General features: G+C 38.4%; 1 protein-coding gene across 5 annotated transcripts; it reads left to right on the forward strand.

Moving 5' to 3' along the window:
- Window positions 1–26,321, forward strand: LOC114462572 (guanine nucleotide-binding protein G(q) subunit alpha-like). Of its 5 annotated transcripts, none has more exons than XM_028445503.1 (8): window positions 1–857; window positions 901–1,047; window positions 15,021–15,205; window positions 15,939–16,093; window positions 17,346–17,474; window positions 20,199–20,328; window positions 22,070–22,223; window positions 22,374–22,564. In XM_028445503.1, the coding sequence occupies exons 2-8, from the start codon at window positions 912–914 to the stop codon at window positions 22,562–22,564; spliced, it is 1,080 nt and encodes a 359-aa protein (XP_028301304.1). In that variant the 5' UTR covers window positions 1–857; window positions 901–911. The 5 variants fall into 5 exon arrangements, with proteins under 5 accessions (XP_028301304.1, XP_028301303.1, XP_028301306.1 ...); XM_028445502.1 differs by having other exon boundaries at window positions 1–461; window positions 772–1,047; XM_028445504.1 differs by having other exon boundaries at window positions 57–104; window positions 772–1,047.
- Window positions 26,322–27,570: the final 1,249 nt, after the last annotated feature.

Consider the following 27,570-nt stretch of genomic DNA (forward strand, 5'->3'; position numbering starts at 1 on the left):
ACGTGTGCAGCAGTGGCACAGCGGAGCAGAGGAGTGGGTGACGGCCAGCGCTCCCCGCCACCACGAAAAAACAGCAGGGGCGATAAAATGCATGGACGACCACGGTCCGTCTGAGTGTCAGTGAGACGTCAGTGCTCACATCTGGTTTTTTATTTTATTTGTGCTGCTCATGCGTTTTGTGTCTCAGTGACATGGCGCTCCCGTGTCAGCGCGAGCTGTCTTGGTTTTAGCCTTTTGGCTGTAATTCCAGGGATGAGCTAACCCTGCTAGCTAACAGTTAGCCTGGCCGCCCTGCTCGGTGGCACATCTGCCCGTGACTCCCTCTGCGGACGGGAGTTGGTTCGTTAGCACCGGGAGGTGAGGCCAGCCCACCCGGATGGACAGTCTGACGGGGGTCATTGTCACATTGTTGCGGGCGTTACTTCCAGCTGTTTCTGGGCGGCTAGCTTGTGTTTGGCCGGGTAAGGTCTGCCAGTGAATTCAGACAGCTGTGCTCATTCATGACTCTGAGAGCAAAGTAACTAATTTAGTGTTAAAAACAGGAGTTCATATTCACAAACTGGTCACATAACGTTAGCCACAGTTAGCTTGGAAGCTAACAATTGAGTATCCAGTGCAGCTCTTAAGAAGGTGTCACAAGAAATCTCCTGTTTGGTATTGTGTTTACGGTGTTCACTACATGTTGCATTGCTAATCTTCATTAATCAGAGCCAATCAGTTGTTGTCTGGAGACTAACGTTGGGCTGTCAAATATTTAACTCTTGACTGCAGCTGAACCAGCAGCAGGAGGCCTGATCCTGCACCAGTGAGCTGCACTTTCTGTCTGGATATAACCTGTTGAAAACCGCTGCACAGAGGTGGGTTTATCTCCAGCGCCCCTTATCAGACGGGCTCTTTCAGCTCATGCGGTGATGACTTTGGAGCCCATGATGGCTTGTTGCCTGAGTGAAGAGGCAAAGGAGTCCAAACGGATCAACTCCGAGATTGAGAAGCAGCTCCGGAGAGACAAGAGGGATTCCAGGCGAGAGCTGAAGCTGCTGCTGCTTGGTGAGTCTGGATCTCGGGTGTAGCAAACACACTAAAACTGGGTGGATTCCGTTTACTACACTCACACTGAATCGGTTTGTGTATTTGTATTGTACTGTACCCTCAATAGTTTCAACCTCATTACCCACATCACCACTGAATTTGCCTGTGAAGTCATATGTAAATCCTAGTTAACCTGAGGTTCAGGTGGTGTTTATATTTCTAACTGTGGCATGGCTGAGCACAGCGCTGGGCCCATTGACCCAGGCATTTAGGCCAGCTCAACCACAATGTGTTGTTGATTTACTGTTATGTATATTTAATTTTGCTTTCGTTTGTATGTGAGTACTTGATGGGAACAGAAAAAAAGCATTTCATAATTATCAACCAATGTCATCAATTATTTTGTGGTGCTCACATTGTCAACAGTTAAAGGCAGTGCATGGATAATGTGACATTTTTACTTTACTTTCAGTTGAACATAAATAGAAACAGAACATCTGTTATTCGAAGCCTCACAGAATAGGCAGCTTTCTAATGAAATGACGGAAAACTAAATGTACAAATATTTGAAAACCAAATGAAATTGCAGATTTTCAAGCACTTGAAACCGTTACTATTTTACAGCACTTGAAGTCTTGTTATCTTACAGAATGAAAACTGTTGAAGATTTTGGCTCCAAAGTATTATTATTTTTTTTTGCGTTCATTATTTGAAAATTTTGTAAAACAGAAACAACAAAAGAGCTCCTATTCCTAAACATGTTGTCCACCCCAATCATAGAGCACTATCAGGTTAGCAATAGTTTTCATCCCTTGCCTTCAGATGGCAAAGCTAGGAGAATGTTGCGGAATATTGGTTTCATTTTGGGGACCAAAAACCACATTACACTGTCAACATTAAGCTTACAGCAGATGATCTTATAGCACATGAGAGGAGTCTGTCACAATAATTTGAAGTCTGCCCTTGTGATTTTATACATTCTGCTTAGTGCAGTTGATGCACTAATACTTGCAACTCGTATTTAGGTGTGCCCAATTTGCTGATATTTGCCAGTGCACCTCTGTTACCTCTCTGCTGTAACTATAGGATGACATTCTGTACACTCTGCAAAATGTGATGAGCTGGTAACCCACAAGTGAAACAAGGCAAAGTGGAAAATGAAGGAGAGAGTAAGCCAATCTCTAGAGCATGTTTATTAAGAGCAACAAATGTAATGTGAAAAACCAATCCTGGAAAGTGCATCCCCACTGCTCCTGAATGAAATGGTAAGTGTGCGCCACATATGTGGTAGACGGTAGAAATTATGAAAATTTAGCCTATGGTCAAGATTTGGAGTCTACCGACCAATCGCAATAATTCTTGTTTACGATGTCCTCGTGTCTGCCTCTGCTAGTTAAAAAAAAAAGACGTTGCTACGTCACTGATTTGGACTTGGATTGGATTTTAATAGTCATATTGAGCAGAAAAATGCAATTGAAAGATGTCGAGTGACCGTCTGCAAGCAAAGGTAACACTAGCAGTTTGATCTCCCGTTATAACAAAATGTTCTGAGCGGCAGAGGATGCGCTTGACTTAAACGTAATTGGTGTTCGACCACAGGAGTGAAGGAACAAGTTTGCCCTCCGACTCAACCGCAGACCTCTGTTGCATTAGCGTTTTGAAGAGTACTGGAAAGACTAAGCGTTAAACTGACTTTACAATAGCCATTACGAAGATACACTTGTGCAAAGACGTGGTCCGTTTCCTGTTGTCGAGTCACGCTGTGGAACTTTATATCAGCATCATGATCCATTTCATAATCAATGAGTAAACTCATAATTGTCCAACCGGCTGCTATAGACTTCATATTTCTCTGATGACCTTATGGGTGAGGAGATGGCAGATAGATTTAAGGATGCGCTAGAGTTTTGGGATCTTACGTTATCACCGACAGCAGCACAAATGTGTTGAAGGCAGCAGTGCGTCGGTCATAGGTTCCTTCTCTCCATTGATAGGTTTGTAAGAGTGTAACATTTAGGGCCCGATAAAATCTTTTTTTTTTTCCAAATTCCATGTTTTCTGCATTAATTTTTTTCTGAAAATATTAATTTTCAGAAAGTAAAGTTCAAATCTTCAGTTGTTGGATGTAGTAATCCACACGCTTTATTACACCGTCTCCCAGCATCAGAACCTTTTCGAAGTGCCTGGTTGAGTTTTATTTTTCACAGAAATGTTCACAACCGGGGGTAAGGTCATTTTTGTGTGCGCTGGATGGACAAGTCTTCCGTTGTTGACATTTTGTAAATAACGTGTGAATAAAAAGTTTCTGCGCCGCTACATAATCTTATCTCTTCTATCAAACTACACAAATGGCTGAACAGGGTGGAGTTGAACCAAGTGTCACCTCTGCAACCTGGAGAGGGGGCGGGGTATGAAGTGTGTCATTTGCATTTAAAGAGACTGCACCAAAACGAGTTGCTCTCAGAAGCACATCAGAAAAGGGGTAGAAAAGGGGCCTGTGGAGCTATAATAATGAGGAATTCAGACCCAAGCATTGCAGTTCCGCTTTATATAGACCACAACTGTATGATTTATATGTAAAAAGGAAGGATTTAAAAAGCATGATATGTGTCCTTTAAGTTTATACCGTGAAGGGATTCAATATGTACCGTCATACATTTTAGGTCAATATCACACAGCCCTCCCCCAAAGTTGGCTTTAGTTTTAGAGAACAAAAAATTGTGAGCAGGAAGGGTGGACTGCTTCTAAATTTTGATCAAACCCTGTCGGTCACCAACCACTGAGCCATGGCCCAACACTGGACCAATAAGAAGTTTTTAATAATGGCTCATAAGAAAACAGGGCAACTAAAAGAGAAAATGTGTCAATCTATCAAGGCTGCAATATCTGCCTTCATTCAATGCCATAATGTGATATTTAAATTGCTAATTTTAACTATTGTTTATATAAACAAAAACCCAATTGTATTCAGCTGCATTTTAACTTCACATTATACTTGTCTGATGGTAGATTATCTCCAAAACCAGACATTTCAAATGGTTTTGGGCTCTATCCAAAAGAGAAATTACTTCTGTAACCCCCGTCAAATAAAATGATTTTAAATAATCTTGGCACAAAGTTCTTACCTCATTCAGTTTTTTGACCTGAAAGTTTATATAAATCTAAATGTTATTTGCAAATAAAAAACCCTAAAAAATGATATTTTTACCTGCTTTTGTCTGTTAGTAGAATTACATCAAAAGTACTTACCAGGCATTTTTTAACCAAAATTTCACTGTGTATTTTTGCGAAAAAATTGGGGTGCCCATACATTTGGACCTACTGTATTGTTTTAATGGGGATAGAAATTTCTTTAGAGTGTGAACAATCACGGTAGCGTATCTGGCAAAGACCATATTTGGGGCTTAGCGGAGTGCTCTTGTGTTTAAGAATGGCAAGCCACTGCAACGACAGTGATAAGTCATTTAATTTGGGCTAATTTTGAGATTGAAATTATATTACGTTTTCTGAAAATGTTTGATCTGGGGCTGCACAATTTTGACAAAAAACCTAATTGCTATTTTTCTGACAGATATTGCGATTCGATTTATGATTTTTAGAAATATTTCATACATTTAAATGCATATGAGTTTAATTTTTTCCCAATTCTGTTTTCCACATTAATTTTTTAATATTCCCTTTTTTTTAAAGAAATAATCAGTTTTTTCAAAAAATATTAGTTTTTAACTCATGTGAGGAAACAAATACTAATAATTTAACAAAAATGTATGTCAAAAATAAAGTAAGATACAATTAAAAGGTAGATATAGAAGTTGTGCTGAGAGGAAACAATAAATACTAATACAAAAGAAAACTATAATTAAAGAAAAATGTAATTTAAATGAGTAAAAACTTTATTCAACTCATTAACAATAACTCAACATTGTTCAGGTTTAACACATAAAATACAGAACATTATGTTGAAGCACAGTACTGGTACATATCACTCCACGAGGCGTCTGACTACGGTAGCCCTGAAGCGCCAAAAATCCATCAAGCGGTGCAGCTTCATAGTTTACCAAAGTTGTACTAAAACATTTTGACCTATTCATTTCATACATAAGGTGCACCTGATTATAAGGCGCACTGTCGATTTTTGAGAAAATTAAAGGATTTTAAGTGCGCCTTATAGTCCGAAAAATACGGTACTTTGCGTTTGTTGATGGAGAAGTTTAATGGACCGTCTGCTGTGCAGTGCTCCTATTTTGATTGGGTTTGCCAGTTTATCTGCTTTACATTCTCAAATGCTAGTATTGGCCCATTATTCCAATTGTCCATTATTCCGGGTGTCACAAGCCAAAGTTTGGGAAAGACTCCTATAAAGCAGATTGGTTGTTTTTGTGGTTTTCTAAGTGAAAACATTGTTGCCTGTGTCTCAGAAAAAACATTGGCACTCCTATGCATTGTACTGAGCTGCCTCGTGGTGGAAACGCAAAGAACTTAAGAGCACTCGGCCCATGCTTGATCTGTACTGTAGCAAATTAAAGTCACAAGTTGTTATACGTTTACAGCCAGAGTGCAGCACCCATTTCTGAGGTTTCTCTATTAACAAGTACCATTTTAGAATGGGATGAAGTGTCTCATGAATGCAGCTAATTTTTCCCAGCTTTCCATTTTCTTATATGCTCCATCAGCGATATTGCTCTACTAATAAGCTGTTTGTTTCCATCATAAAATGAATTTGTATAAATACCTGGAGTCCCCCTTTACCACTGTTTTATGTATGCTTATGGTTGGTGGCATTAATGTTCTTGTGTTCTACTGATGCATGAGGTTTACATTGTAATGCAGTAATCTTTGCTAAATTGTAAAGAAATCATTGTTGTGTAGCTTGAAAATTCTTCTTGGGCTTTTAGGCTTGCTTATAGTGTGTCTGTTCAACTGCTTGCTCTTTCATCACATGACTTGTAGGTGTTCACTTTGGCATTGGGGAGGGCTAAGTTGTATCTAACTGGTTAGACACTTCCTCAAATATGTTAAGCAAAAGGATAAACAGTGTGTGATCATTGTACCGATGATTGAAATTCTGAGATGGAAAGTTTTGTTCTTGTATTGAAAATGACTGCATCTTTGGTGTAACTCGGTAACACACACAAAAAAAAAATGTTTGGCTTCAAACATGTATGGAACAGTTAGTCTGAAAGGGAATTTTTGTTTACTTGTAAAAATACAGTACATGTAGGATCCAAAAAGACCATTGTCTTGATACAATTATTTCTTTGTGGCAATCAGAACTCCCAGCACACTAATATAGATAGAATAAAAAGTTTGCGGGACAGTTTAATAATACTAAAATCCTGGATACACGAGGCCTGCAATCACAAATTGTCAGATGGTGAAAGTGTGAATGACCGATTCAATAGTACCGTGACAAAAGTTTTTTGTATGGCTTTATTTTATCACTTGCAAACACAAGCATAATCAATAACAGAATATTAGGATTCATTGATTTATGAGACATACTCTGATTTTTATCTTAGTTGCGTCAAGCGATGCAAAACAACAAATGTTAGGTTTTTTTTTTTTAAATTTTAATGGATCTTTACTTCATGTTTGCTTTTTTCTTCTTGGAAATCTGAACATCAATGAAACCAAGTCATTTGTGCCCACTGCTAGTTTAGTGCAAAACTAGATATCCCTTATGTGTGAGCCAAATTACAAAGCCGTGGCATGTGTCTGTAGGTAGTTGCAGAACAATTTTCATTTACCCTGCAGTGATGATGCTAGCTTTAGCATGTAGACACAAAACCTGAGGTACATTACCAATCCAGATGTCATCTTTTTTTTTTTTTTTTTTTTTTTGTTGTTGGTTCTCAAAGATTACCCAGAGTAGGGCGATATAAAGTCAATGATGTACTTGTATATGTCCGGGTACTGTAGATCTGGAACTTCATTATGATGACTAACTCGATAGATGTAAAAAGCACACCAGTTGCATTGTATGGGTCTTCTTCTCCTGTCCTGAAAACCTTTGGTCATCCATTAATATTTTTGTCTGTTGTTTATGTTGGGTGGTGATGCACCGAAATGAAAATGCTTGTACACCTGACTGTGTGGTAGCTGCTGGCTACTAGATATTTACCTTTTAGTTTTGCAATTGATGAGTCTAAGCCAGGGGTCTGCAACCTGCGGCTCTGGAGCCTCATGTGGCTCTTTAACTCTTTTGCAATGGCTCCCTGTAGCTTTAAAAAAAAAAAAAAAAATTAAATTATGAATTGGTATTTCTTACAGAGGGTATTGATGATTAATACCATTAACTTAAAATAAAATTCTGATAAAACAGTTGATTAACCTAAAAAAAAAAATTATATCCACTACAGACCATCAACTTTCATTGCTCCTGTGGCTAACCTAGGTTTTAAATTCCTTTTAAGATAACTAAACTAACAAAAAGACTATTCTGAAAGAAAATAGAGATTGTATTTGTGTGGGGAAAGATTTATTTCATTGCCAACATGCCAGTTTATTATGTATGCTTGATATGCTGCAAGAAATTAGCAATTAGCATGTGTTGAACGACATGATCAAGTTATTTTTTGTAGCTCTTCAAATCCATTAACTCTAAAAATTATTCGATATTATTTTAACTGCATAGCATTTTATACACTATTGTTTTCCTTGACAAGGTATTTTTTACGGCTCCAGAAGGACTTCAATCCTGGCGAGATTAGGCAAAATGGCTCCTTTGAGAGTAAAGGTTGCAGACCCCTGGTCTAAGCTGTGTGCGCGATGGGTATGGATAAATATATTTACATATACCTTTTTAGCACATACTTCAACTCTCAATGTGCACAGCACTCAAATGGGTTGGTTATATTTGGGTTAATGAGTATTTGTTTTTTGACTACACCCAAGGATGTCTTGTTCAGGGAGCCCAACTGCACCTATTATGGTCTCCCTCAGTAAGTCCTAATGTAAGCCAAACAGATAAGCCCAGCCTTTGCCACTCTTATTTGGATCATTGTTGACTGTTTCCAAGGCAACAACAAGCACAGCAGGGTTTGGTTAAAGTGACTAAATATTGTGGCGTGCAGGTTGTTAATCCACTCACGAGGTACAATGAAATGACCTCGGAATCTGGCGTTTGCGTTCAACATTAGGGGCAATTTTTGGGATTCTTTCTGTTTTTCTGTAATTCTGAGTCATTCTAACAATACTAAAACCAGAGTTTGCAGGTCCTTCACAAATCCTCTAACTGTAACAGCACTTACTGTTAAGATGAGTGTAAAAGTCATCTCTTAAACGAACTTGTTTCCCAAATATCTCAAATTAAAACTTGTTTAGTGTGACCTGGTACAGTGTGCCAGTTATTTTATCCCAAAATACACTTTGCTCTGTGTAATGATTCTCCCTTTGTGAAAAGCTTATGTATACAAAGTTTCATCACATTAGCTCAACATTTTTGTATTCTATTAGTTAGTTTTGGACTGTAATCAATTGAATTTGAGGATGACTGTTCCTTAGGTAACTATTTGTATCAACAGCTAATTGTAGATATTTCATCTTCTCTTTTGCTGCTTACATGGCTGTGGGTGGCAATATTGCCTTCCCGTACCTTTCAAACTGGGGGAGCGTGTCGTAGAACAACTGTTTTTATTCAAAGCGGATCCGTTAAGGCAAGCTTTTTATGCAACGTCAGCTGTGGAACATGCTGTAGTTACTGTAAAGTAAGACGGCTGCTTCTCAGTGTGTCAGTATTACAAACTGGGAAAACGCAAATGGATCGTGCCTCAAATTATTAACTGACGAGTACTTTAAGAAAGCTTTTGTGACCCTTCGAAAAGCAGTTACTGAGTTGTGCTGCTTTTTGGGATGTCTGTGCAGAGTTGAAAATGATTTGCTGATGCACATTGACATCACAAGACTGAAGACAGAGGAAAGGTAACTCTCCTTAAAGGAAATGTACAGTGTGGAAAACTTGGCATTTTTAGTTTGGTTTGTAGATGGAGCAAATAAACACAGACGCCTAAAGGAAAAATGAGTGTTTGAGTTGAAGTTCCCACCCAACTAACATTTAGTCTTAAATTAATATTGGTAATGTTTTTGCCTTTGGACATCCTGTATTTATTTTTTGCTGGTATCCCTTTTTCATTTTTTTGACATAGTGTTTGATATACCGATTACAATATTGAAGTCTAAGTGTTTATAAATAAGTGTTCAGACAGTGGGACTAGGAATGTGCGATATTTTATCGTTTATTATTTATCGTCATAAACGTTCTCACCGGTAAGAATTTGTCATCCCACGATATAAATGATAAATTCCCATGTTGGAAATTAGCGTGTACCACGAGCCATTTGTCCCTCAATTTAGCCAAGAATGCCCCAAAAAAAACCACGTTCCACGTGCCAAAACTGCCCCGTTTGTTGTCGTCAACTTATTCTCTGGAGCGGAACGTTGTTTAACGAAGCTCTGCACGGTGTGCGCTGTCTGTGTGTGTGTGTGAGGTCTTTGTCATGGCTGCCGTGCTGCGATACATCATGGACCGCTACTTGGTTAAAACCAGCTAACCATCCAACAAAGGGAACCCATTCAAGTTCCTCTGTCAGATCCACCCAAAGTTCCACAAACACAGGGACAGAGATGAACCTGTAGCAACGATTATGAACTGGAAACTCAACTAAAGCCAACTATGCTAAGCTAACACATGGCACACTGAGCTAAGTGCTAACCACTGCATATAAGGAACCACAGAGAGCCACCAATTTGTTTATGGTCAGATTTAACACTTGTATGGAAGAATAAAAGCTAAACATGTCACACGTTGACATAAATATTAACGTAACTGTCACTATTCATTCATCCCAAGCAGTAAAAACACTAATGGAGTTATTTGTGCTTTTAATATATATATATATAATTTCATTTCAAGTGAGGAAATAAATGAATTACATACAATAACACTAATAGTAATCCACATGCACAAATATATTCCATAAAATATCAGCTCATGAGCTGTTTGAGTCAGCAGTTATTGTAGCCTTTTTAAATGTGTCTCGTGTTGATGTATTCAGATTTATTTGTGTTTGTAAGGAACCTGTTTAGACTAAGTTGTGAATTTCTTTATTATAGTTTTTATTTATTGTGATTTTTATCGTTATCGTGATAAATTCTAGAAATTATTGGGATACATTTTTTTGTCAATATCGCCCATCCCTAAGTGGGACATGTCTTTTTCTGTAATTTGGCAATAAATTCACATCTGTTATCTAATGCATTACTTACACTAACATCCAACAAGGTTTTCAATGTTAAAACTGTCAAATCTGTTGTCTTTATTTGGAAAGAGAACTTCAGATACTCAAATACAAAACTCCGAATGCTAATGTTTGTATGTACAATGGATTAGTTAAATAGCAGTGTGCAGGTCTGAAACTGGTTGACATTTGTTGAAGACTTTTTTTTTTTTTTAAAGTTTCCTGTATAATAACTGTAGTCTGAGTGTGTACTCCGACACTGGCGCACAAACATTTTGTAAACCTAAGGAAATGATGGCACCAGTGGTGACTTGAAAATGAATGCATGTACGTGAACCGTAACATGTGCATAGAATCAATTATAGCTGGACGATTTATTGAAAAATAATCAAAACCGACATTTAGAGCTTCTAACTGAAGTAAAACTGCCGTGTCGGTTCTTTAGGTTTTACTGGCCCTCACCTGTAGCAGACACGACTGACCGCGCTATAAGACTCTCCTCTGCACCTTCAGATCAGACACAAAAAACTTGCTTTTCATTTATTTGGGATGCTGCAACATGTGACCACCAAATAAATACTATACTTTTTCTAGCCTCCATTACTCACAAACTCCTCTTCCTTGATCTGAAACCTTTTTTCCTTGTCCTTCCTACCATAATGGAGCATAAATCCCATTGGTCAGCAGCTTGTTTCGTTGCGGAAACCATTCATTACCTATTTTCATGAGCATTTTATTTAATAATAGTTCATAAATTGTTACAATTTGCTGTAGAAACAAAAAAAGCATTGGTTTTTGCAAGTTTGTATTACTGGAGGTTTTTAGGTATCCGGTTCAAGTACCTTTTAAGCACCAGAACTGTTTTAAAACATAGAGTATTAACCAGTACCGGGGGAAAATCCCCAACCAGTATTTGATCACAAGTCTTCCATGAAGTGTCGAGGAAACCATTGTAGACCCACTGTTTTACTATATTATGTTGGTCTACTTGGGAGCCACTCTGGCTGTGCAGCAGGTGACTACATGTAACCCTAAGAGAGCTAATACCTGTCAGATGAAAAATTGAGTTTCACAGTGAGATGCGAGGGCAAGACAGGTAGGTGTTTGTATCCCTGTACTGTTTGACTGGCGGCTTTGTTGGTTGAGCAAACTGATGTTGACACACCCAGAGTTACAGCAGTTATATGGCAGTCAGGCCTGTGAGAGAACTCTTTCTCATGTCACCGCCCGCCTGGCTTGTTTGTACTAGCACATATGGCTTGGCTAAAACCTTTTTGTTTTACGTTATTGTCGCGACTTGTCTCTTCAGTAAACATGTTTCTTTTTTTTTTTTTTTTTTTACAAAACAGAGCTGAAGACAGTTGCTGACTGAATTATGTCGTGACACAAATATATGACTGATATATTTGTAAGTAGCAGTCGTTTATCAGTTGTAAGATTTTGTGTGTGCACTTTTGGATCAAACTGGTTTGTGTACTTACAGCGATAACAAGTTTTAGAGCTCTTAAATGTTTACATAATAACATGTCTGCTGCGGGTAAATTCTCAGCAGTTTTGCACTAAGAACCAATCAATCACTTAAAGCGATACAAGCAAAATGCTGCCTATTGAGGTATGCTACCAGTCCAAATGACCCACAAATAGATCTGATATGTATTTCAGGCATTGAGAAGGAAATGTATGTGTGAGTTTCTCAAAATTGAGTTTTTTGCCTTTAATCCTGTCACACACACAGCTTCTGCAATTAGGTGTGCTGGGAAAAAATATTTATCAGCCAAAAATTTAATATCGTGCATCACTACTTTACCACACAAATCGATTTGAGTCTAAGCTTGTTCACTGCGTGGCAAATAATTTTTGAGCCATTCATGGAAATAGCATTGTTTTTAAATTCACACAGGCAGGCAAAGACTGAGCTGGATGCCAATATTAGCCTCCATAACATTTGTTCTTCCCACTAGCTGAGAGGAGATCACTTGGCTGACGATTCTGTGGAATTGGATAAATGTTGTTGTAAATAGTTGCCTGTTTGTCTGAGCTCTACAGGCCTTCACTGAAGCCTGTCAGCTGCCGTGTTTTCAGCTTCAGTTTTTAGAAGTCCAGTGCTGGAGTTACCATAGGAACAAGCACTACCCCTCAGGAGTAGCTGCAGTGAGGGAATAGTTGCTCGTCCATGAGAAAAAGCTCTTCTGGGTTTTCCAGTATAGTGGGAGGACCTGTTGAATTAGGCTGATCATGCCTAAAGGGCATGCCCCTTCTCTGCCGTACTTTCAAACAAACATGAGTGCACACACACCACATGCAACTAATATAGTAGTAACCCAAAGTTTATACAGGGGTTTTTTTTTCTCCTCTGAATATCACTTATACATTTGTCTTTTTAAACTTCAGTAACTTGGAGCACAAAAGACAGGATTTTAATCATGTACAACATCCACAAGTCATTTCATAAATGCAGTGTCTTGGCAAATTGCAATTATGCCATTTCTTAACAGTCCCCAATGTTGCCTCAGCTAAGTTCCTCTGTGAAAACAATCTGTCTGGTCTTTTTAGAACTCTTTAATAAAATCCCAAGTCCACAGTTAAACTCATCATTTTTCATTATTTAAAGGCATCTTGGCTTGTGCCGAACAGCTATTCTTTACAACATTAATTACTTCCAACATCGAATCACGTCTACACAAAAGCATAAAGTAAACGTTTAGCTTAGGGAGGTGTTTTAATTCAGTACAGCATTTTCAGTGTCAATTTGCTGTAATAGATGTAGTTTACTCAGTGTTACCAAGGGTACAAGGTATAAAATCGTGCAAAAAAGGACCTTTTGCTAATTATTTGTTTTTGTTGGTAATACAATTTCACTATGGGCACCCATAGGGTTGTTTTGTATCGCACATCTCACAGAACTAACAAAATCCAAACATAAGCTTAAAGACTTTTGCTGTTTTATTAAATTGCTTCACCTTCTTCTGCTGGGCTGCAGAACATTTATTTTAGTTTAAGCAAAAACTTTGAATTTTTGTATTTGTCCATGGGAAACTAATAGCTTAACTGTTGCTTTAGGGCATGGAATTTTGAAAGAGCCTTTAAAAGATCTGCACATTTTGTATGCTAGTTTCTTAAGATTCAGACCAATTTGCCAAAAAAATTTCCTTGTACATGACTAATGCAATACTGCCACTTTATTATCTTCATCATTGCTCATTTTTTTTGTTGGTATTACATTTTGGGTTTTTCTTTTTCCAAATACAAAAATGTATCAATTGTTAGTTTTTATGAGAAATGGCATTCAAGCGCGGAGAACAAAGCTTTATTGTGTGAAATTTTATGAAAAAATCAAATCAAATTCATGGAGAAAACCTGTATCTGAAACAACAGTGACTAAGATTTGAGTGTTCGAAGAGGTGAGATCGAAAGCTTGAACAGAGTTGTTGAGGGAAAAATAAGTTGTGGAAATGGGTTGCAGATAGTGTTGGGCATCGTTTAGATTTTAATGATTCCGATTCTCAATTTTGATTCATGTTCTAAAAAAATCTCGATTCCTAATCTTTGAGTTGTGCACGTCAACAGGTCGCAGATTTCGCAGCAGAACTTAGTTGATGCAGTTTAATTTGGTTGCTGTACTGTGGGTGCCCGACTGTAACTGTAAAACTGAAATTTGCTGAAATAACACTACAAACAAGTTGGCAGCAGTCTAAAAAAAACAGAGCTGCAGCCCAGGTAGATGTGAAACAAAATAAAACAAACTCAAACCCTGGAGCAGTCATGTGACAAATCAATCAACAGTTCTTGTTGAGGAAGATTATTATTATTCTGGCAACTAGGTCCTGTGCGACCTCGTCGTTCAAAGTTGAAAAATTTGAGCGTTTTTAATTTTTTAAAGAAAAATTAAAGCTGTTAACTTCTTAAATAAGCATACATTCTGTGTGAACTCATGCTTTGATAACTCTGTAAGTTGATCATTTAAACCGTAAAAGCAACGCTGTCTGATACGGCCAGAGAAGAAGTGATCAGCACTCTTTTTTTCCCTGTCAGCGGGTCCACACACACACACACACACACACACACAGTCTGTTCCCTGGTCGTCACGTCACTGGAGCAATGAAGTGATGGAGTGACCAAAAAGCGCCACTATATTGAAATAACTACAGTTGCATTCGGTGTGAACGCACCTTTATACACGCCCCACGTAAGCAAACTGAGCAAGCAGGGCGGGGTAATACAAACCGCAGAAACAAACTAGTGCAGGAATTTAGGAACCAAAAATTCAAACATTTACGTAAAGGTTCCGGAATCGGACGTCAGGAACCGGTTCCTATTTCGCCAAATCAGTCATCACATGGCACAACACAGGAACCAAGAAACAAAGATGTGACCAAATATTCTTTTCTCAAATTAATCTTGACCTTGTTGTAAAACTTAAAAGTAAAATTAAATCTAATTACCTGAGTTGTGTACAGCATGTTTAATTTTTTTTATTACCCAAAGCCTTATGTATTAGCACTAAGGTGTTAATAATTCAGAATTATGTTCTTCACTACTTCATATACATTTGAAATTCTGTTTGGAGAGTAATGACAAAACACACAAAAATTACAAACTTCCAAAAATTGATTTACTAGAAATAGTTCCTTTGATCACTGTTGCCTGAAGTGGTTTGAATATGAAATGAACTTCATCATCATCATCATCATCATGCTATTGTTTATGCTCCATATGTTTCTAGCTTAAAGTCTTTACTTTGTCGCTTTTATTTAGGGACTGGTGAGAGTGGAAAGAGCACCTTCATCAAGCAGATGAGAATAATTCATGGCTCAGGCTATACTGATGAGGATAAGAAGGGCTTCACCAAACTCGTCTACCAGAATATCTTCACCTCGATGCAGGCCATGATCCGTGCAACGGAGACACTCAAGATTCCCTTCAAATTTGAGCAGAACAAGGTGTGCCTTCATTTAAATAAACTTCCATCCCTTTAACGGTAAATGTAAACCAATGGTATTGACTTTCCTATTGCTTCTTATTTAAACGATCAATGAAGCAAGCACTCCTTCTGTGCTTTCTCTGGATACCGTTTACTTTTTTCATCATTTAGAAACAGTTACGAGGTCAAAAAGAAATGATTCTTTGTATTCCGAATCATATGTTGCTTCAGTATATTTGGTCGCTTTCCACGACATCTGTTGTAATGTTTGTTTTAATGGCATGCCTGGATGCTAGGCTGCTTCGAATTGGCTTGTTTGTGTTCATTTCTGCCTTTTTTCCTGCCATTGGCTGAAGAAAGTGCCAATCAAATGCTACTCATAGTGCAACTCTAGGACTCTGATTCCAAATGGTAGCTTGTGACAGGTGAAGGTTCACTGTATTCTGCGGAGATTCTATGAGCATCTACAAATGCATGTCCCTCCTCAATGTCCTGCATTTTTACAGTAATAAATGAATAAATAATTAAAACTAGAATCCTCTTTAATATACAGCCTGATGTTAAGATTACAGTAGGCAGCTACACTTTGGGTTACTTTAAAGGTAAAACTTGTAACTTTAGAACAATATTTTCTTTGGACTTTCAGTCATACTCATTTATTGGTTACAATTTAACTTTTAGTATGAGTTTCAATGAAAATAAAGATTACGGTGACTCTTTGATATATTCACAACATTGTTTGTTTTTCTCAGAACAATGCCCAACTGGTGCGCGAAGTGGACGTGGAGATGGTTTCTACATTTGATCAGCCGTACATCGGTGCAGTAAAGATGCTGTGGGCTGATCCCGGCATCCAGGAAGCATATGATCGCAGGAGAGAATATCAGCTCTCAGACTCCACCAAGTAGTACGTAAAACATTTGTGAAACCTTATTTTTTTTTTTTTAACAAAAACATTATCTTTGGCCTATTGTTTATCACCGAACTTGCTGCAGTTGTTGTCCATACATTAGTTCAATAAGTCCTGCCTATTTTGCCTTCCCTATTGAGAATTGGCTTTATATTTTATGTAAATCTCAATATTTGTTAAGGGTATGTGATTTTTGGAGTAATGAGGCTGGGGTTTAACAGGTTAAGTCGATCTATTTGTGCTTAACTCAGATAGCTCTTAAGAAAAAGAAAGCCATAGAAAAATTACATTCTTGGATATCAAGTTGTTTAGCAATCTCTTGTTAGAGTTAAATCGGTATTTATTTTTATATGTTAAGTGCAGATCATTTCCAACTTCTTATCATTGCATCTTTGATCAGCAAATCAAAATTTCGGTTGATATTACATTGATAAAATCTTAGTTTTAAGGAGAACAGTGTTGTCAATATGCGATAGTCACATTACTGATACTATAATGGACATACTGATGAATTACTCTCATTAACAGAATCTAAAGGTCCATCTCTACCCCTTTGTCGGTTTCCTGTGTGTTTCTCTGCCACGTCCCCTCCCCTTCCACAGTTACCTTGACAGTTTAGAAAGAATAGCATCACCAGGGTTCGTGCCCACTCAGCAAGATGTTCTGAGGGTTCGAGTTCCCACCACTGGCATCATTGAGTACCCATTTGACCTGGAGAATATTGTCTTCAGGTACTGGTGTCATGTGCTGCCCATGACGTCATTGATTGGCTTGCTACTGGACAAGTGGCAGGCCAATTAGAATCCGTCGAAGCCGCTGTCTGCATTCACACTGCTGCAAAGCAGGGTTTTAGACCTGTTTACTTCCCTGATGGCACACTCTCAAAGACTATGCATTAAACACCATTAGGATAAGGTTGCACACGCACAGGCAGTACCATTAGTTTCCTCTCATAGTGAAGATATTTGATCTATCTTATGTTATCAAGTTCACAGCCTTTTCCCAGACCAAAGAGTTACTACTGTGAATTATTAAGTCATTGGGAGCTGCCATCAAAATTCAGCTGAATTTCTGGATTACTTTGGGGGAACAGTGTGAAATGTCACTGCCCTCATACCTCTTGGGAATGTGCTTTGGTTTACATCTGAACTGATGCCTGTGCTTTTGGTGGGGGTGTGCTTCATCTGCCATTTTGCTTCACTTTTTCTGTCCTTCCTTCCTGTCCTTCTGTTCTCCTTCTCGTCTTCAGCTATCTGAGTGATCTGGATCGAATCGCTGAGTCCTGCTATCTGCCAACTCAACAGGATGTGCTTAGGGTTCGAATTCCAACCACTGGTATCATAGAATACCCTTTCGACTTGCAAAGCATCATTTTCAGGTAGAAGACGACCTGAAGTATTTTGATTAACCACAATTTTGTGTCCCGATCCTTTTCAATTGTGTCATTGTGCTTCACAACCTTTTTGTCCTCATCAACTCTACATCCTGCTCCACTTTGAATCCATTCGAGGTCTGATGCTGTGATCATTGTGCAGTAATACTAAAGATTTTATTAAGTCAAATGAGTCGGCCCAAAAAACTTTTCTTTTCCATCTTTGACATGTTAATAAACAACTTGTAATTTCATTTTCTTTGTGTAATAATATTTTCACTCTAGATCAAATAATTATCTCAACACTGAATAATATATAGAGGATTCCAATGTGCAGCTTACAGGGAACAGCTGATCAGTCCCACCTGTGGAATAATGCTCTGCTTTGGCATAAACCCAAAGTATGTGCAAATAGTAAAGTTTCTCCTCTGGTCTCAAAAGTAGAGCTGCATCTGGCCACACCAGAAAAAACTTTGTGCCCCTGGGTTTTTACACACTTGGTTAAAAACAAAGTTTTGATTGTTTGACTTTTTTTTTTTTTTTTTTTTTTTTTTTTAACTTATTGTAGCACCTTTTCTGCACATGGTATACATGGAGATGGTCAACCTCCTGTTGCCTCCAGTTTATTGATCCATCTAATCCATTCCCTTTGCTAGCTAAACCTAAGTGCCTAAAAATGGGTCTTTGTTACTAAAAAGCTGTCCTATATATAACAGATAAGCCATGGTTAGGTTAGTGGTTTGTCTTTTTAGGAATCTGCAAGTAACTTCAATAGAGTGAAGAGGTGAAAATTAAAGTTGTAAACTATCAGTTTTTCCTGTTTGGAATTGTTTCATGTCATGTATAGAAAATATTTTTCTTTTTGTCACGCTTGACTGTCTAAGGCTGCACTTGGTTTGGACAGAGACAGCAGGAAAGGAGACAAGTGCACGTCTTGGTTCCTGTGACACTTCTTAAATGTTAAAACCATTTGCCAAAAAGTAATGAAATAAAGATTGAAGAAGTTGATGAATCTTGGTAACACCGAACTGCAGCCCATGGGGTATAATTAAAGGCTACCTTGAAGAGTAAAGCATTGGTGAATCCATTTATGTTTATAATCACGGATGAATGTAGCATGGTTAGGTTTCTGTTGTGTACAAAGATGGCTTATAAAGATCTACATTTTAAACCACAGCTTTTACTAGTCTGTAGACCTGGAATGCGGCCTGCAGGACTGAGTCAGGACTGGCAGCCAATGGTCAAAGCAGCTCTGCTTCCTCACTCTGTTGAAAAAGTAAAAAGATGCGTTGCAGATAAACCCAGGGAACGAGAACCATTACAGAAGAGTGCAAATCGATAGGAAGCCATCAAGTCAGCCCCCTCCTACGCTTGGCATGGCTCGAAATAACACTGCTTGCAATCAGGCTGTGTTGAAGAGGTTCCCAACAGCTCTGCTGCTGCTAGCTGATAGGCTCCACTCTGCTCAGCTGTGCTGCTGATGGTGAATCATTTCATGCTCTGTGACATCAGTTTTGTAATGTGAGCATGAAAAACATGGCGATAAATGCCGTTCAGGTGCAGGAGTGACATTGATTGTGTTCTGTTTCTAAGGTTTAAGATGGTGAAGTCATGTTCTTAGTCGGTAGACCTTATGCACACTTCCTCTCTGATAAAGAAGAACATGCACCAGTGCCTGAGCTTCCAGTTGGCTAACAAGGAAAGCTTTCATTGGCAAATGCCTCAATTACACTTGCTTTTCTCTTATCTGTATGGTCTTTCAAATCAGAAATGTTAACCCAGTGTATGAAGGGTGGAGGAGCTCATGGAAGAAAGTGGGTCACTCATTTTGCTATAGGACAACATATTTTTTAAGGCCGGCTTCTAGAGGGGCTGTGTTTCTTTCTCATGCAACCAAATTCAGGACTGAGGAGGTTGTAGCCGACTACCTATACACTGAGCAGTTGTCCTTTAAACAGAGGTTAATTTCTTTGAACTGAGGAAATAAGTAAATAACCCCTACTGTAAGTTATGAATTGGCGGTTATGCATCAGATCTATATATATATATTAAGTTTTGATAGTTTGTCCAATTTTCTCTTTTATTGATTTTCTATTTAATTAAAGGTGAGAGGGAAAAAATACCCCACCTTTTACTCAAAACAATTCCATTTGTCCAACTTCGATTTCTTCTTCTCCATCACTTTACACTTTGGAAGTGCCTTTTCGCCACTCATGCATGGGTTCCCCTTCATTTGTTTTGCAGAGCATGTAGTGAAAGATTATATTGTTTGAGGCATATTTTCACTTCTTAAAGTTATCTTGGTTTTTTTTAAGGGAAAGTGTGCTCTATCCCCTCTGCTATCACTCATCCTATCTTTGTTTACAGTGCAAAAGTAGTGTTTGGTTTGAACTACAGCACTCATTGGATAAGATGTTTAAACCTGTCCCAACTGTCCTTCTGCTACGATTGAAATATACTGAGCAGATAAAGTTTAGTCTAACTTAAAAATTGAAGATTTAGGCTAACAGTTCAAGTCAAACACTTCATTGCACTCATAATGTTCCACTCGATACATTGTTGTTTTTGATTGAATCCTTTGGTTTTACACTCTAGCCTTTTCTCCTTCTAATCTGTGAAACATGCAAATGTATAATCAGAACTATTCTGATCGTAAACCCTTTACCTTTTAAAATCTAAATGACTTTCTTTTATGTGACTCCTTCTTAAACCCCATCGTGATCCTGTCAGGATGGTGGATGTTGGAGGTCAGAGGTCAGAGAGGAGGAAATGGATCCACTGCTTCGAGAACGTCACCTCTATTATGTTCCTGGTGGCGCTCAGTGAGTACGACCAGGTTCTGGTGGAGTCTGACAATGAGGTGAGACATGGACAAGAACCTGTTGGATGAAAAGTTAATCCATTGTATGCACATGTGTCGAGTTTGATGCTTAACACAAAGAGACTGCGTTTATAGGTTCAGTGGTAAAAAAAAAAAAAAAAAAAAATTCCAGTTTTATGACAAATGGCAATTTTGAGGCCACCTAAGGTATCGGGGTCAGATTCAACATTTTTATAGCAGTCAGAGCCTTATGGAATAATTAATGTCTACACAAAGTAAAACAAAATGACTTTTTAAAATGTTTGAAATTTGTTCTAAAATGAAAATCTTAAGTTTTCCCAGTTTTCCAAAATACTACCATAATTACATGCCACTTTTAACAGTAAACGATAAGATTTGGGTTTCTTAAAATGAAAGTTTCAATGTATTTATTTGTATAAATGAGTACCTGAGTTATCACCTAGTATGTATTGTATACTGGTGCTTATACATCAACCCTGAAGCCCACTATATTCTAACCATGGTTGGCCTTTATCACCCTTGCACCAGTGAAAGCATACCATATCCCTTAGTTATGTTCATATCACACTTGTTAGCAAATATAGATCTTTAATAGACTATGGTGCAGAAAGACTGAGGTTGTCACAATGAGATATTTGAACAATAAAGATGATTCTGTTTGAAGGTGAGGCTACAGGATGTTGATCCAGACCAATGAGTGAACACTGGAAGTCACTTCCTATCTGTTAAAGCTCTGGTTCAGATGCTTTTGTAAAGATGTTACTTCCTATGGGATGGCATCACAGATTACACACTCAAAACTGGTGAAGCAAAGGGAATATTTTCCTCATTGTCCTTCCACTGAAGCATCTAGGGTCAGCCCTGCCTATTAGGAAGAGAGGAGAGAAGTTTGACTAATTACTGGGCCCCATTCAGGGTCCCCACGGTCATGAAATTCCTGGAAAAGTTTTGGAAATATATCTATGTTTAAAATGCTACCTTTGCTATTACTATTGGATATTAAGCAAGTCCCTTAACCCTAACGCTTTGTGTTGTACATCGCTTTTAATAAATGTGTCTGCTACTTGAAATTGTAATGTTATAATTAAACATGGTAGCACTTAGTTTCTAGTTTAATGTTACATTTAATAGCTGGTGCATCGTTATTTAAAAAATATTGCAAAATGAGTGTCAAAGGTAATTGCGCCATTGTACAATGCTATATGATAAATAAGTGATGGACACGTTTTTACTACTAACCATGGCACACTAACAGAGTTGCACTCTGTTACACTAGTACACTGGAAAGGTCGGCTCATTTTTGTGCTCTAATGATCTTGAATAGATCTTAGTGGTTCAGAACTAAGTCATGGAATTTTGGTAAAACATTTTGGAAAAGTTTTGAAAAAATTGTTTCAAAGTGTGGGAACCATGCCTTTGAAGCGGTCCATTTTTTTCATTTTATTTGGGACAAAACAGGATCTTTAAGATGGAGGAATAAAAAAGGGGACCTTCTGGGGTAAAAAATGCTGATAGGTTGTCAGACAAAAGCCAGGTTCATGCTGAAGTGTTTTGTGGAAGGACTCAATAATTTAGCCTCAATACTTTGGAGCAGAGCCCAAACATTATCCTTGGTAATAATGTTGTTTTATCTGAACAAACAGTGTTGTTTACAATAGTTAATTTGAAACCTCTCTGGCTATGTATTTTCATTGCTTGGGAAAATAGAAATAATCTCATTACATGAACTGTTTGTTTGTTTTTCTGTTTGCCCTGGTAGAACCGCATGGAGGAGAGTAAAGCTCTATTCAGGACTATCATCACATATCCTTGGTTCCAAAACTCCTCAGTCATCCTCTTCCTCAACAAAAAGGATTTGCTGGAGGAGAAGATAATGCATTCTCACCTGGTCGACTACTTCCCAGAGTTTGATGGTAATACTGCTAATCAATTATAATTATTATGAGAAACTATTTATTGTCCATTTCTGGTGCATGACTGACACCTGGAGGTCAAATGTGCCACTAGTACAGAAAAGCAAGCAATCCAGTCATGTAATGCCTCCATCACTGTGCCTGTTCTAGGTCCTCAGCGGGACGCCGTAGCAGGTAGAGAGTTCATCTTGAAGATGTTTGTGGACTTGAACCCAGACAGTGACAAGATCATCTACTCCCATTTCACGTGCGCCACCGACACGGAGAACATCCGCTTTGTGTTTGCAGCAGTCAAAGACACCATCCTGCAGCTCAACCTCAAAGAGTACAACTTGGTGTGAAGAATGAAGACAAAAAGGAGCACGACAACTAAAGCCCTCTCACTTTCAATGCAGAGTTAAGAAACACACGTCTGCTCTAAAATACACTGATGCTCAAGAGTCGAGCATCACTTCTTTGTCAACCAAACCAACATAATCCACATCCTGCTTTTTTTCATCCACATTATTAAACTGTTTTGGGGGTCTATGTTTGCTCTCTGATTGCTCTTCTTGCACAAGTCTTAGATTTGGACATCAACTCCAGCCTTGTTGGCGTCCTTTTTGAGGAGTTTGGCCCGCTCTAGCGCTCCTCTTCATGTTTTTTCTCTACACTACGCTGGGGGCCTTTTCTGGATGAACTTTTTAAGCTTTTACAGACAAAAGGGCTCTCTCCTGTTTTTATTTAATCCATGCATGTTGTACACTACAGCCGCAGGGAATGAGGCCAAGCTGCCAAATGGTGGACTCTGCTCATCTGCGAAGAGGAACTAATTATGTGAATGAGGCAGTGCTGGGGTGCAGTGAGGTACTTGGTGTAACCTGGTCTTGAATCGTGGGTTAATTTTTTTTTTCTTCATAAATCTGCCCTAAATCAGAGGGCAGAGGCTGAATGTACATAAAGTTTTAATCCTGGACAGCGACAGCCATGTTGACGCGCGCTTTCAGTTATGGTGACATGTTTGTTTCATTCTAACGGCTCCTTTTGAAATGAAACCAACTACTGTGCACCAGTGCAACCATTTGGGGAAAGTCATTGACTTTTGTCTATTTAAAAGGTCAGCAAAAGAAGTGACAACACTGCTGGTGTTTACACACTGTACAGCAACCCCCTCACCCCATCCCCCCCCCCTCCCCACAGTGTTGTATCACGTTGCCAAATTAAAATGAACCCTAATGTTTTTGTAAATAAATTATATTGCTCACATCATAGTGAGACCAAGTAAAATCTCGGAGAGCCTAAAACGAACTTGACGTTGCCGCTCCTGGTGGATCGTTCAGTTGTTATTGACAGCCTCACTAAATGTGGCATTTGTCAATGTCTATCGTCATCTGAAACTCTTGTGCATCTGTACTGTGATTCATTTAGCTTTTCTGCTTCCTTCTATATGAGTGCAGTGCAATAACAGGCTGAAGAACATTGAAAAGCCTTTATTGCAGGTAACTAGCTTCAATCACAACTGGTTTCCTTAACCGCCTACATTTTGTCAGACGGCTAACATTTGATACACAAACAGTTGGAGAAAATCAATAGTGTTTTCCTTTGTGTTTATAATTTATCGATTAAGATCTTTGTTGTTACAGTCAAGAAAACTCCCTCCCTAGTTCATTTATTTCAACCTGGGCAATGGGAGTTTTTTACACTGCTGTAAAATATGGAAACAGTTTTATGGACAAATATTCTATCTTTCTATTGACACTTCATTTATTCAGCGGTTGCCGCCCTGTTGTAACATGCTCGAGGTAGGAAAGGAGCTTTCATGTCAGGCTTGTGCTTTATGCAAATAGGACAATGAAAATATACAAAAAAAAATACTCTGTGGGTAAATATTTGCTCTTTAAGTATACTTTTCTTTTGCAGTCATGTGTTTTGGCTTTTGGCATCAATTTCATATCATATGGCCTGCCTGATAGTTAAAATATTCCATCAAGCCGAGAAGTGACGGTCAGCTTTTTTTTTTTTTGGTCTTCACAGTGTAATTCAGGTAAGATTTTGTGACTTTATGTCAAGGGCTACTTGCAGCAGCTTTGGTAGAGATGAAAGAGCTCTATCTGTACCGTAGAGCTGAAAGGTGCAATTTAAACACTTGGGACAGGTCTGAGTTAGTGTGTGTTGACATGAGGCTGATGGCTGAGGCTCTGCGTGTTTGAGGAATGCAGCTGTTCACAGATGCCTATGTGACATTCCTGAGGGAACTCTGGTGGCTCTTTGTTCACTCTGTTTTGCCTTTAGAGGAGAATGGCTGCTCTCAAAATGTAATCGGTGTGGGGTGGGGGAGGAATTTCCTATGGTGCACCTTACACTACTCGTACGTTTATCAAATTAAACATGTGCCACTGATTTGGGGAATTATTCTCTTCCATTATGTGCTCTTGCTAGTTTTTTTTTGTTTTTTTTTTTTTTTGCATCTTAATTAGTGATGTCGTTGTTGGAGATGCTGGGATGCTTTGACTTATAGGTGCTTACTAAATCAATTAGCAGGATCTCATTAAACATCCCAGAAGTGATCATTTGTATTGCCTTTCATTAATCCTTGCCGTTATCATTTGAAGACAGAAGTGTGCACTACAATTTAAAACATTTAGATAAATGAAGGGATGTTTTGTATGCTAACTGCCAACTTTTTCTGATTTGAAATCACACTGAAGAACTTGACCTTGTCTTTTTGTGATTCAGGAACCAGTTTGGAGGATTTTAGACCAGTTTTTCTCATCCTGTGCTTTCCTAACCCAGTCATGACCGTTCAATTCTGTTAATGCTGCACATTTAGGTTTTTAGCATGTTTAAAGGAAATCTGCCTCACTGCTGGGTTATTCAACCCCTTCTGAGGATCAGATTGGGATTCAGGAAAAACTTTCTGATCTTTGTTAGAACATCATGAATCAGTTATATTGTTTCCTTTTCTCTCTGATGTGGTTCTGTTATGCGTATAACTTGAGGTGACTATGAATTGGTGCAGTGTGTTGCTAACGCAGAAACTCTCATAAATACACGGTTGTTTAAACTGAAGGAATTTTATCAGCTAGTTTGACATCCCAGTAGGAACGGCTGCACTGAGAAAAGTAAAGTGTCAGAAAATATGTTAAATATTTTATTAGCAATTTGTTGAAAAAGTATTGAAACAGTTCCAAGTGAATCTTCCGTGTGGAGCCTCAGTATTTTCTTTACAAGTTTGTATTTTGGTGGTTAAACAGTTGACAAAAAAGTAAAATTGCTTTGTTCCTCACCCTTTTTAAAAAAGTTTTATTGACTTGATTAGACTGGATTCCTTCCCTGGGTCGAAGGCACTAAATCTCCATCTGTGCAGTTGTAATTCATTCAGGCATCCTAAAGCATATTAGGTGTGTGTTCACTATTGCATTTTGCTTAAAATCCACTCTGGTCACAGGGACAGATCCGAGGTGATTTTCTACACATTATCTTGTTCAGGTTTCTTTTGTAAGCCTACATTTAGGACCACTTATAGCCAGTCCTTTTTAACAGCTCAATCTTTGTGTGGTGGTGTTCAAATTGAAACTAATGTACTTTTGTTTGATTCTATGTTCATTTTTTTTTTTTTTTTTTTTTTAAATCAAACCAAATGTAAATTCTGTACAATGTGTGCCAATCCCCTGTCTTTGTAAAGCCAGATTCTTTACTAAGTGCCAATGTTGAGAGAAAAAAAAAACAAAAAAAAAAAAACATTTGAGGGCCGGTGAATTACATGGTTCTTTTTTTTTTTAAATCAAACACTAAGTTCGTGATTAATAATATATAAGGACAATGTATTCTATATTTAAGATTAATGATGAACTGCTGTTTTTTTGAGCTACGTCATTTTATTTGCATGTGTTGGTCGGGGAGAGAGTGGACGTGTGAGATGCTCTATTCATGCAACACCCTGAAGATGTAACTGGGCGTATTGGTTCTTGATTTACAGTATTTAGCCATACTTCTCTTTCAGTATGTTTCATTTCAACCACTGTTGCCTGAACCTCATTCAAACATGAAAATAATTTTTACATAGCCTTGTCCTTTAAAATGTTGGAAATTGGAATAAAAACATGTTCCTATACTCTCTCCTTGCTTCCTGGAATGTTTCTCCTGATCTGAAACCAAAAGTACTTGTTGGCTGATCTCTTCCAGCTCAAATACAACACAGCTATCACAACACTTAAACCTAGTTCTAGGAGTTATCTCTTCATGGTGGAAAAATCCTTACAAGCAAGTATAAGTGACAATGGAGAGGAAATGGTGAATTCTTATGAAAAAGAAACCTCCAGTAGACGCACACACTGCTGTGGATGCCATCTTTAACCATTTGGCTTTAGTGGAAGTTAAGAAGAGAAAACAGAAGATGGAGACGATGGAATATCTCAAGCAGGTGGAATGGCAAATCAAAGATCAGAAACCGTTGAGACATTTATTTAAATAAATCATGATAAAGGCATCTAAAAAAGAATGTCCAGTATAGTGTAAAGAGAGAACTGCTCGGTGCAGTAGAAAAGGTTCTCCAGCTGCCTAAACTCATCCATTAATCCATTTTCTGACCCGCTTGCTTCTTTTCAGGGTCACAGGGGTCTGCTGGTGCCCATCTCTAGCTTCCTTTTGGCACTGGGGGTTACACCCTGGACAGGGCGCCAGTCCGTCGCAGGGCAACACACAGAGACCCATTCACTCCTACAAGCAATATACAGACTCCAATCAAACAGATTGTAGGGGGAAGGCGGAGTACCTGGACAAAACTCATGCAAGCACAGAGAGAACCCTAGTGTCCTCCCCATGGTTTAAACCCAGGACCTTCTTGCTGTGAGGTGTAAGGAATGTTACCCACCGTGCACTGCACACACAGCAGTGTAAAACTATGGCAGCAAAACTCAAAAAGGCTTTAAAGTTTAACGCTCTGTCGAGTTGCATCATACAAATGGAGAGTGCTCGCCTCCTTTACTGCCTCCTGGAGCAGCATGAGACAAATGCATTCACTCCTAGGGTTAATTTATTATACATTTAAAATAAACTTTCATTCATATTTTATGAACAATAGGAGGAAACCCACACAATGAGGAAGAAAAAACTTCTGTCTTTATCTTATAGTATAGTTACATTCATAGTGCTTGATGCAATTTGTTAAAATGAAAAAAACAAGTCCACGTTAAAATAACTACTGTACACTACATTACAAAGCCAATTAAATAGGAACATAAAACAATAACCCCCACCCCCACACACACACTGATTGAACTGTACCAGCTCTTGTGGGGGGGATGGGTGAGTATTTGTACGTGACCCCAGAATGCACCAACGGAGGTCTTTGTTAAAGACATTTTAA

The sequence above is a fragment of the Gouania willdenowi genome, chromosome 4 (genome assembly GCF_900634775.1).
Source record: "Gouania willdenowi chromosome 4, fGouWil2.1, whole genome shotgun sequence".
Lineage (NCBI taxonomy): Eukaryota > Metazoa > Chordata > Actinopteri > Blenniiformes > Gobiesocidae > Gouania > Gouania willdenowi.